The following is a 12,039-nucleotide window of genomic DNA, read 5'->3' on the forward strand; positions in this document are numbered from 1 at the left end:
GGAGTTGAGGGTTGGTATATAAACTTGCAGATGTTGAAGGAGACTGGATGATTGCTGTGCCTGACCCACTGGCATACCTGAAACCACTCATGACATGAGACAAGGGGGTTGGGAAAGGAAGAGAGGAGAGCTCAGCTCCTACCTAGGAGGGAGATGCTGGAGCAGTGGGCCTGACAAAATTCTTCTTTTAAAATCTGCTTTCCCTATTTTTGTCTATGCCACAACACTGAATTGAATAAGCAGTTAAGAAGATGTATGCATTGATTTGTTTTGGCATTGTACTGGTGGATGCATGGACAGACATCTAGCCCTTGGGGGATAGTAACAGTACTAATGACAGTGCTTTGCAGTTCTGATCTTGAGTAGTCCAAACAATGAATTAAATTTCAACCACGAGTAATGTATATGTGTGAATATAGGCGAGTGCTTATTCTGCGTCGTTTGAAGCTCACAATGTCACAATCTTTTAGAATAAAACAGTATGATTCACTTTAACCGTGTCTACCTGCGCTTAATTATTTGTTGCTTGTCCGGTGGAGTTCTTCGGAGCGGATGCTTCACGGAAACTTTATATAATTTATAGAGGGCCTTAAATCTTGCGTGCATAAACGGATAGCGCTTGTGATTGCAGAATATGGCTTGAAGGTTTTTGGAGGCGTTGTTAGGGTGACATCTAGTGGCAATGATTTGTAGGAAAAAGCCTCACCATCCTTCACCTTGTGTATTCATCCCCACCCCCCCTCCGTCCCGCAGAATAATCCGTTTAACATGTGACAAACAAATCTTGATTGATCATCTGAAACAATCAGGCGAATATTTGTCGTTATTATTTCTCAAGACGTAGATGAGCGCTTCCTCACACGTCACCGGCGTGCGACCAATGACAGCGTGCATTTTCGCAGCTTACCATCAGTTAGGTGGAAGAATGTAAATCTGCACAGTAGTGTTTCTCTCTTGGTAATCATCTTATTTGGCGGCCCATTACAGGGAGGACTTCACTGAGAAATAGTGTTTCGGATGAATGTGGCCTGCATGTAACCGTGTGCTCGGCAGGTGTTGCGTTCTCGTGCTTAGCTGCTGTTTGGGGTGGCAGGCATATCGTGCTCACAAATGACTGATCCCCAGCGAAGGTAAATAACACACAGGAGGGAGGAAGTAGCTATTAAATGCTTTTATTTAATTTTATCTTTTTTTTCCCCTGAGTGGACATACACAGAACCGTGGGTATTTATAATATTTCAGTATAAATACAGAAAACGAACCGGATTCCTTTTGGCTTCGTTTTGCTGCCACAGCAGTTTCCATCATGTTTGTTTGTTTGTTTGTTTAAACGGATGAATCACTGACTATGGTAACCAGATTGTCACATAATGTTATTTATGGTCTGGATAAAGTAGGGGAGGAACGGCTTAGCCATAAACGTTTCTAGTCAGGTTAATCGTTAACATCTGTCTCTGATTTGGGGTCTTTAACCTCGTCAGACACAAGGAAAAACACTGCCAGCGGCCCACCGACAGTGACTTGTGAAATCCGTGTCAAAGCACTTCTCTAAAGTCCTTTCGCTCTAATAACAAACGGAGTTAAAGTGTTAAAATGCATCTTAGATCGGTTTAAGTCACCCTGCCTTTAAACTAAACAAAAGGAGGAAGTACTATTGTGACGCCAGCTTTATAAATCAGGCGGCTTTTCCAAGCACCAGCAGAATTAATCATTATGTCAACATTAGCGCACATCCTGCATCATATACGTCTTCTGCAGTGTCAGTGCAGTTTCAGCGTGATTCACTGTGTGGTTTTCTTGTCGTTTTATTGCGCCAGCGGCCTAAAGTAAATTTAAGAGACATGCAAGTCTCTTAAATTTACTGTAGTTTGGCCTGAAAAGTGTGACAATCATCACAGTATACTATGTCATTCATTACTTAGACTTGCAATTGAAAAAACAATGATAGCAAAATTAATTGTACAACTACATACAGTGGGGACACAGTTTCTACTATAATGCACCGTACAGATGTAGCAAAAAGAAAGTTAGTGGCTGACTTTGTTGACAGTTGTGGTTTGGCTGTACATCAAATTGATCAAGTGTGCTGTAGTTTCATGCAGACATGCTCTAACTCGGACCTCGCAGTTGTGGAGACATTATCACCATGAAGGGCTCCAGCTCCAGATGGGGCTTTTCGCTGGGCTTCGTTTTAGGGGCCTGCAGCATGTACTTCTTCCTTCGCCAGGTGTGGTTTGAGAGAAGCTACCCTGTGCTGTCAGGAGCTCAGGAAAAAGCCACTGCTGTGAGGGAGAGGCCAACTGCCTGGAGGAGGGAAGGAACTGCTCTCATCAATCTGCTCCTTCCTCACCGTACAGGTGCTTTACAGTCATTCAGCCCTATGGGGGGGGGGGGTTCTTATTGACTTTCATATATTTACATTACAAAAAATGTTCTAAACTCACTGTGTTTTCCTTTAAGTTAAAACCTTGTATTCCTGTAAACCAATGTCCAGATTGGTTTACAGATCCAATAAACTTGGACACAGCGTCAAGTTTGATGTTAGTAGACTGTATGATGATGATAATACCTACCTCTATTGTGGGCTATGATGCACAGCTGCAATTTCTCCACTGTTGTTTTTCATGCTACTTCTAAATGAGCATGGACATAATAATTAGAATGTGGAAGTGAATCAACTGGATATGTAAACAGTTGCTTAAATGTATCAAAATAAGTGTGATGTGACTAGTAGAACATCAAATACACTAGACCCGCTGCACATCAGTTATCACTGCTATGTATTGTGCTGTGTCCCTCTAGATGAAGACAGCCAGCTGGCAGACGTGTTGTACCAGAAAGTACGTGTTCTGTGTTGGGTGATGACAGGGCCGTATAACCTGAAGAGCAGGGCCCGACATGTCAGGGCTACCTGGAGTCAGCACTGCAACATCGTGGTGTTCATGAGCTCTGTGGAGGATCCTGACTTCCCCACTGTGGGCCTGGGAACTAAGGAGGGCCGTGACCAGCTTTACTGGAAAACCATTCGAGCTTTCCATTATGTCTACGAACACCATGGGAATGAAGCAGACTGGTTCTTAAAAGCGGACGATGACACCTATGTGGTGGTGGACAACCTGCGCTGGATTCTATCCAACCACTCCCCTGAAGAACCCATTTATTTTGGTAAACGCTTCAAGCCTTACACCAAACAAGGCTACATGAGCGGGGGAGCAGGTTATGTGCTCAGTAAAGAAGCCCTCAAAAGATTTGTCGAAGGCTTTCGTACCAAGGTTTGCATACACACAACCCCTGTAGAAGACCTAGCGCTGGGGCAGTGTTTGGAGAAGATGGGTGTACTGGCAGGAGATTCCAGGGACACTTTGCAGCGAGAAACTTTTCACCCATTTGTTCCAGAGCACCATCTAACTGGCAAGTTCTCCAAGAGCTTCTGGTACTGGAGCTATTGCTACTACCCAATTGTTGAGGCAAGTCCCCTCATATCTGTTTTATTTGTGAGCGAGCAACGTTGAAATGGAATTACACAATGAGGTGGTAAAAATCAAACAAATCGACATTTTCGTGCACAGATCATCCATGAAAGCTTTTTCATAGTGCTTAACTAAGGCAGACACACTGAGTGGATTAACCTTATTAGAAAGGGACAAGTCAGACTACGACATCATGCGGGTAACAGACTGGACCTCAAGTTAGAAATCCTTTAATGTCATTAGTGTATATCTGCCCTTCAAGGGGGAGAATTCTTTCATTTTAAATTGTATGTCAGTGACTTTTTTTTTCCTTATTGAAAGAGACTACTGTGACATAGGCAATACTGGTTAAAATTCTTTAACTGAAAGTAGTTCAAAGACTAAATGCTAAATCTATTTGAAAAAAAAAATCTATTCAGAATCTAATTTTGAATTTGGTGCCAGCTACATATTTCAGAAAAGTTAAAACAGGAACATGCTTACCACTGTGTGGCATCATGTTATTGAACAAAACTCTGTTGGGAACTAAGGAGACCAGTTACTTGACCCTTGAAAGTGAAATGTTTTGCCATTTTGTTTGATATAGCATAAATTATCAGCAGTTCAGGCCTTTTTTTTTTTATTTTTAGTGTCATGCTATGTCAAATGATTTCAATGGATGACATATCTAGACTGCAAGCCAGCCAGTTCATTTTCTGAAACCTTTCCCACACAGCCACCTCTAGGGTTTACAGAGGATGGTCCAAAAAAGAGCAAAATGCCCAGTGGGCGACAGCTCTCTTGGCAAAAATACCTTGTTGATGCCAGACATTGGAGGAGAATGGCCAGATTGCTTTGAGATTTTAGGAAGGCAACAGTAACTCAAATAACCACTCATTACTAGTTATGCAGAAGAGCATCTCTGAATGCACAACACATTGAGCCTTGAAGCAGATGTGCTACAGCAGCAGAAGACCACACCGGGTCCCTGTCCTTTCAGCTAAGAACATGAAACTGAGGCTTACACAGGCTCCCTAAAATTGCACAATAGAAGATAGGGGAAAAAATGCTGGTAGGGTCAGAATTTGCTGTAAACAGCATTAACGTATATATCCATCCTGCCACTGTCCCAGTTCAGGCTGGTGGTGGTTTAATGAAGTGGGGAATATTTTTTTGGCAGACTACCAACTCAGCATTGTTTAAATGCCACAGCCTACCTGAGAATTATTGCTGGCCATGTTCATCCCTTGATGACCACAGTGTACCAATCTTCAGATGGCTGCTTCCAGCAGGATAACGCATCATGTCATGAAGGTCAAATTATCCCAAACTTGTTCCTTGAACATGACAGTGACTTCACTGTAGTCAAATGGCCTTCACAGTCACCAGGTCTCAATCCAACAGGGACACCTTTGGGATGTGATGGAATGGGAGATTCACATCATGGCTGTTCAGCCAACACATCTGCAGCAACTGTGTGATGCTATCATGTCAACATAGACCAAAATCTTTGAGAAATGTTTCCAGCACTTGGTTGAATCTGTGCCATGAAGAATTAAGGCACTTCTGAAGGCAAAAGGAGGTTCAACCAAGTACTAGCAGGGTGAAGTTGATGAAGTGGCTGATGGGTGCATATTGTTTAGTATTAATGCTGCCTTCACAGTACTGCAAGTTATCCATGTCCAGTGTTGGAGAAACTACTTTCAAAGCACAGTTTTTCAAATTTTGTGACTTCATACTTCAATAGGTTGAATGGAGGAAAAAAAAAAAAAAGACTACCCTTAGTGCAAATCTAATTTGATAAAATGAAGCTACTTAGAAAAAGTGGTTAAACTACTTTGATCAGAGATTATTGCAAATAGTGACCACTTGTTCACAGGTCGTTCATAAATAAATTGTATAAATACATTTATCCAGCTCTTTATTGGAAAGCTCATTTTTGCTTTCTATACAATGTGCATGACACAGACACTAGCCTTCCAGAACCTAGAGTTCAACTAGGGTTATCACCCCAAACAGAATTACCGAGTTAACCAAGTAACAGAAAAAATAGCATTGCAAGAACTTCTCTGAACATCTATAGGAATAATCAATAATTTTGACTAATTTATATCTCATAAATTTCATATATATTTTAGTTTTGTGAATTCAGAATCAATCTTAAAAACTGCTGCCTGTTTGCTATTAAATTAAAATAAATTTAAAAATATAGGTGTTGATTTAAATGACTCATCAGAAGAATAATGACTAAATAAATGAATATGTGAGTATCGAGCACATCCAGGTTGTGTGCCTGACCCTTGCACAGAATATTTGAGTTGGAACAAGAGAGTTAATTTTAAAGAAATGATTGCAGCACAGACAATGTCCTGTCAACAGAGGGGAAAATTGGTCAATTTGTTGCTGATGATGCAACTAATCTATTGTACTGTGCAATTAAAATGAGGCAGCTTCATTACTGATACTGTCACCCGGTGACTGCCTGTGTATGGAGCCGCTTTGTTCCCAGTCTTTGAAAGGAAAATGAGAATAGAAATTTACTTTTTTAATATTTTTAGCAATTATTCTTTTTTTCCCCTCAGACAATGAAAAGGAAAATTTGTGACAGCATGTGACCAATTTATGAAAAATATATTCTAATGAATAGTTCTTGTATTTTCTTTATAGGCTGTTGGGATACATGTATTTCTTCAATAAAACTCAAGTTAGCCATATTGTACCACTGTGTAGCAACACTTACAAAAATGAATATGCAAACTGTATAGTTCTTTATTAAATCATATATATGCTGCCCTGTGGCTGAATACTGTGCTCACTGGTGCTGCATACCCAGTGACAGTTTGAAATGGTACAAATTTCTTCTTGATTAAGTTTTCAGGCTTAGAATCCAGTCTCACAGGTAGAAGGAAACAAACATGTTCATCTAGTTTTGGTATTGCTGTAGTCTATAAAAAGTAAATGTAAAAATATAGACTATAATTATATTATGCATTTATTATTCATTTTGCTCCCATTTTTAACTTCTCTTATTAAAAAAAAAAAAAAAAGTTGAATGTGAGCAACATGGAAGAACACCAGTGTGGCTGTGCTGTTTGGTACCTGTGCAGAAGGTAATCTGTCTGCCTGCCTATCGATCTGTTGTTGTGTGAGATTTATACACTGAACTGGTAGCAGTAATCTCAACAAAATCCTGTTTGCAAGAAAAATGCTCCTATTTAGCACTGTCTCTTTTACTTGTACCGTATGTGGTTATTTATCTTTATTAAATACAAGATTTTGCAGAAAATTACATTTCAGTTCAGAGACCTAAAATAGAGAGCTTCGTACACTTTGTTCAAGGATAATTACTGATCAGGTTCTCTTTTGAGCAGTAAAGCAATGCTCACTGATTTACAGTAACACCAACTATATCAGTGTGATCAAAGATGGAGACTTTGATCACACTGTCTCAGAAGTAGTGATACTTCTGAGACATATATAATGTTAGCATTTCTTGCTGTGCAGTTATTTCGTTTTCTTATTCTGTTTGTGTTTTATGTGTGTAACCTGTGTGTTATTCTTCCTTAGGGTCCACAGTGTTGCTCAGACCTGGCGGTATCGTTTCATTATGTCGAAGCAGAGCTGATGTACGTGATGGAGTACTACACCTACCACCTGAGAGCATATGGTTATATTCCACGCTACCAGCCCTCTCTACGTCACGGTTTGAATGTCAGCCCGCACTCACAGGCAGCCGTAACGGCAGGACCAGAAGCAGTTCAGGGGGTGAAGGATGGAAAAACTCACACAACTGCTGCTTTTTCTGTCCGTGGAAACCAAACCAAAGAGGATACGGTGTCAGAGGAGAGGGAGCGAGGGAATTTAAACTCCCACCTCACTGTGAACAGGACTGCAGTCGAGTAAGACAGACATCAATGATGTTGTTCTGTATTTTAGGTGGGACTGAATGTGTTTTAACTGCAGTGTGTCTGATCATCATGAGAAACTGCACCAGGAACATATGTGGCTACTTTCCCTCTGTGATTGGTTAAAAGGAACTGTGCTAAAAAGCATGACTTTTCAGAGAACCCTTCTACTATGCACTAAGAAGTCTTACAGTATATTCCATCCAGTGTGACAACAGTGTTTAAAGATGATAAATAATTCAGTGGAACCTACATATGGCTTGGTTTTGTTTAACGAACGTGAACAGTTGGTTTAACCGCAATTTAACATCATCAGTGTTTGAATTTATTATAGCCAGAGTGTGCTTGGAGTGATGCGGTAAAAAGTATTATCCCAATTTGTAGTAATGACACAGCAATAAATTGAATTAATATGAAATTCATTATTGAAATTATTAAAGATGTTTGTTTTTTTGTTTTTTTTAAATAGGAAGAACAAAATACTTTGTAAAATACTTAAAATTAATGTCCATTTGAAATCATTTGCAACTCAAGCCAATTAACACAAATTTTAAAACCAGAAGCAGGAATGCTCCAATGTTTCAGAAATGAAAGCAACTGTGCTGTAAAAAAAATTATTTTTTTTTAACCTTTGACTGTATATTTGAACCCTCCTGTGCTTCTGTTTGAGAACCATAGCATCTGATTTTATTTAACCCAACATTGTGATCGAACATTATTGTCTCAACATGAGCCCAGCTTGAAGAATCACTTAAACAGCAACTGAAAATGCACCAACATTTAAATGAATGAATTATGTATAAAAAAAAAATTAAGTTTATTTTGACCTTTAAGAAAAAGAATGACATGATAAAGAAATAGAATTTATTACTTCTAATTATGCTTTGTCTCCAGATAAAACCGTACAGTATGCTTGGTACATTGTGACTTTCATAAGCCGGCTGACAGGTACAGTGGGAATCACGTCTGTTTTGTTGTTTCCATTAGACATTTGGTTCGCTGTTTATGTTCTTTGTGATATTCTGTCATTGTAGCCAGATGAAAGTAACTCTGTGTCTACAGTCCCTGAAGTAACCTGCAACAAAACACATCATACATGCAAATAAGTACTATAAATACCGTTAAATACACTGCTTAAATAACTACATGTAGACGTTTACTCAAAACAAAACAAAACAAAAAAAAAACCCATACAGATGACATAAGTGCTTTTTAAAACAGCATAAATCTTAAGCTCCTCTGTTTGAAAACGGGTTTATGCTCATTTATGCAGGATTATAATTTTTCTAACCAGCCGACACTTGGTGATGTCTGTTCAGTGAGAAGGAAGAGGCGCTCACCTCAGCCTACACTTGTTGAAAAAAATTCCTCTCCTCTCTGGATACACTCTCCTCCAGGGAACATTATCTGCGAGAGAAGATACATTACCCATGCGATGAATAGGAAACATGAATATGAATGGCTACAGAGCTAACAGGACATGGGTATTAGACTGCTGAGAATGGCCAACCTCACCAGACTCTGAGTTTCTCCGTCCCATAAGTCCAACAAAAATGTCATCCATCTCCCCTAATAATAATTAAAAAAAAAAAAGCCAGTACATTATTTTATGACAATTTTGAAGCGGCCGTTTTTATGTCAGTAAATTACAAAGATCTTACTTTTTTGAGGTGGTTGTTCAGCGTTGGCCTCTGATGTAGTAAATAAAACAAGACCACGGAAATTTTCAGAAATTTTACATCAAATATTCTTTATCACATCAGCATTACTGCTGTACTTTTACAGGAAATGTATGAACGTAATCGGCGGGGCATGTTCGTCTGTCGAAAAGACTCACCTGCACTTCTTCTGCCCATCAGTCCCACAAAGCTGTCATAATCCAAGTCGCTGTACCTCTTCAGAATGTTTCGCTTGAAGTTATCTAAGCCTGTGGTCTGCTGCAATAACGAGAAGAAAAAAAAAAAAACATGTTTATTGTAAAAGATTTTCTAACAGTCTGCGTGGGTATTACGCTCCCGGAACCTACATCTGAAGTTGGTCTGCGCGATCCGGGCTCGTCGCATCTGCACCGGCTGTACCGAAATTCCATAATGAGGAACAAAGTCACCAGTAGCAAACCTCTTCTCATTTTTCTCAGCTCCACCTGTGTAAAAATATTTGGTTTTATGAGGGGTTTTCATTATGGGAAAATGCATTGTCTTTTTGTTAAGGAACCTGATGCGCGCAAGGCACTATGCAACTGGTGCGTAAAAACGCACGATTTAAGGTTTGCAAAGTCAAGGAAAATTTTCATAACCAGTAAATAATTATTTCATATTCATCAATGAAAGAAAAACACGGAGAGTCGTTTTAGGCAGTGGTTTCGTGTGTTCGTTTACCAAAGTGTCAAAGGAAGCCTTAAATTTACTTCTTTATAAAATAAGATAACGGCTTTTTTAAAGATCATTTTTAAGCATTCAGACATGCGTTTTAGTTTTTACCTGTTTTCTGTCGAGCAGATAATTTGGTAGGCAAGTCAGCTGAGTGTGTCCAAGAGTGGAAACCGATAGATCCCGCTGTGAGATCCAGTCAGGATAAATGAGGCGCCCAGGCTTTGGGGTAATAAATAATAGCTGGATACCTGCGTAACGCCAATCAGCAGCGTAGGTGGAGTACTCTTTTATCACGTTGCACTGAAGGCTACATAGCCTACTCATTGATGGTCATGATGATGCTGAGAGCTTCTGCCCCCACCCCCCACCCCCCAACCCCCACACACAAAACACACGCACACCCTTTGAAAAAAGAAGAGAGAGAGAGAAAGTTTAGGCTTCGTGACAAGGATACTTGTTGGGTTTCGTGGACTGAAGTACACCACTGAACACATTTGCAATAGATTAGACTCTCCCTGCAGTTGGTTTTGGAAAAAAAAAATCTAGAAGTCGGTTAACATGACTTTTAATTTTATATGCACATGCTATATTTTTTTAGGAGGCAGAATAGGAAATAAAACACATACGATTTGTCTCTGCTGAAGTTCCAAAGCAAGACTTGAATATGTTTAAAATCACTGTGAAAATATTCTCAGCACAGCCAGTCTTAAAGCTGACACACTGAGCTGTTGCCTGGACAGACACATCCTCATACCAGTCCTGACACAATGAGTAACATGTTATTCAGACATCATTTGAGATTATTTTCACGGTTGCTAAATCCTCTGTTAAATGGCCTTTGACAGGTGGTGAGATGAAATGTCACCACCTGACTTCTACAAACAACTACGGTGAGGGACTTTTTAATATATATATATATATATATATATATATATATATATATATATATATATATATATATATATATATATATATATATATATATATATATATATATATATCCTGGTTAAAATGCTCAAGCATTGCAATGAAGTTAGTTTTTCAAGTTGAATCAGCATAGTCTGGAAATTTAATATATACTTTTAGTATTCACAGAAATCCTGAGACGTGTTTAAACATGTTAAAACATGTTTTCATCAGCAGCTGAAAACAGCTCAAATTTAGTGCAAATACCAAACCCATAATTTTTCTTGCAATTACACAAGCAATTACACTTGTGTTTGTTTATGCATTCAGAATGCAAACAAGCATGGATTTTTCAGTAAAACAAAGTTTGAAATTCAAACTGTAATGCAGGCAAAAGGAAGCAATGTAGATCAATTACTGTGGTCTGGAGATTTAAGGCCGATATGAGCGGGCGTGACACTAACAACAAAACATTAGGCTAGAATCCAAATTATGCCTTTCACATGTTAAGCAATGGCTTCCCATTCCCATATTTGTCTTGTTCCTGTCTCTATTTGTGTGGGGGTGGGTTGGGGTGGGGACTGCAACAGTGCAGGGGTTCGGGATGGGAGATCAGTCAGAAGTGGGGAAGTCATTAATTGCATTTTTACATTATTGATGAGTGTTTCTTTCTTATCTCCCCTGGTAATCAAAGCAACCCAGAGTAACACAGGGAAAGAGTGCCAGTGGCTGTTTTCCACAACATGCAATTGCGGGGAAAGCTTCTCATTTAATGATAAGGTGAGTAGCTATACTGTATTGACTGCATTAGTCACTGTGGACATCCTGCTATAGGTGACCTTACAGGCACATGCCCTGCATAATGCTCAACAATACATCTTGTACCTTGTGCTTTACAACATTTGGAAGTCATCCATTCCTGCCATCCCACTCGATACCAAATCTGTTGCAGTGTCATTATGCATGAGCTTCTCTCAGAGCTGCAGACAGCTGGACAATCTCTAGTCCTGACAGGTCAGCTGGACATTCACAGTTGGCTCAGTAACAGCAGATAGGCATTGGTGGTTACAGGTGATGCAGTATGTAAAAGGAAAAAAAACACACACACACACGGGCTAGCACCGTGTTGAAATCATTTACTGTGAATGTGTTAGGAAAAGTGTTTCCATGCATGCCAAATTTCTGTGTTCTTATTAGACTCTAATCACTTGGCTAGCTGAATGAATTTAAACTTTTGTTTGCAGTGGTTACGTATCGTTAAATATTAATAAATCTCCAGCTTAATTATGTTCTTCTGTGCTTCCCTGATATTTATCTGTGCATAAAGAGCAGGACATCCTTGTCCAACTTAAATATCCTCAGGTTTCAACCTGTCTGATAATAAAAACCATTTTGCCAGTTGATCCT

General features: G+C 39.4%; 2 protein-coding genes across 2 annotated transcripts; one reads left to right on the forward strand and one right to left on the reverse strand.

Moving 5' to 3' along the window:
• Window positions 1-881: 881 nt before the first annotated feature.
• c1galt1la (core 1 synthase, glycoprotein-N-acetylgalactosamine 3-beta-galactosyltransferase 1, like a) lies at window positions 882-7,772 on the forward strand. The gene is made up of 4 exons (XM_030734843.1): window positions 882-1,130; window positions 2,093-2,357; window positions 2,803-3,467; window positions 7,017-7,772. The coding sequence occupies exons 2-4, from the start codon at window positions 2,147-2,149 to the stop codon at window positions 7,350-7,352; spliced, it is 1,212 nt and encodes a 403-aa protein (XP_030590703.1). The 5' UTR covers window positions 882-1,130; window positions 2,093-2,146; the 3' UTR covers window positions 7,353-7,772.
• A 429-nt stretch (window positions 7,773-8,201) lies between these two features.
• Window positions 8,202-9,973, reverse strand: tac3a (tachykinin precursor 3a). Its single transcript, XM_030734844.1, has 7 exons — window positions 9,835-9,973; window positions 9,381-9,497; window positions 9,192-9,291; window positions 9,016-9,045; window positions 8,870-8,923; window positions 8,695-8,761; window positions 8,202-8,429 (listed from the first exon to the last, which is right to left on the reverse strand). Exons 2-7 carry the CDS (start codon window positions 9,480-9,482, stop codon window positions 8,411-8,413), a joined length of 372 nt encoding a protein of 123 aa, XP_030590704.1. The 5' UTR covers window positions 9,483-9,497; window positions 9,835-9,973; the 3' UTR covers window positions 8,202-8,410.
• Between the last annotated feature and the right edge of the window lie 2,066 nt (window positions 9,974-12,039).

Source organism: Archocentrus centrarchus, chromosome 7, assembly GCF_007364275.1.
Source record: "Archocentrus centrarchus isolate MPI-CPG fArcCen1 chromosome 7, fArcCen1, whole genome shotgun sequence".
NCBI lineage: Eukaryota > Metazoa > Chordata > Actinopteri > Cichliformes > Cichlidae > Archocentrus > Archocentrus centrarchus.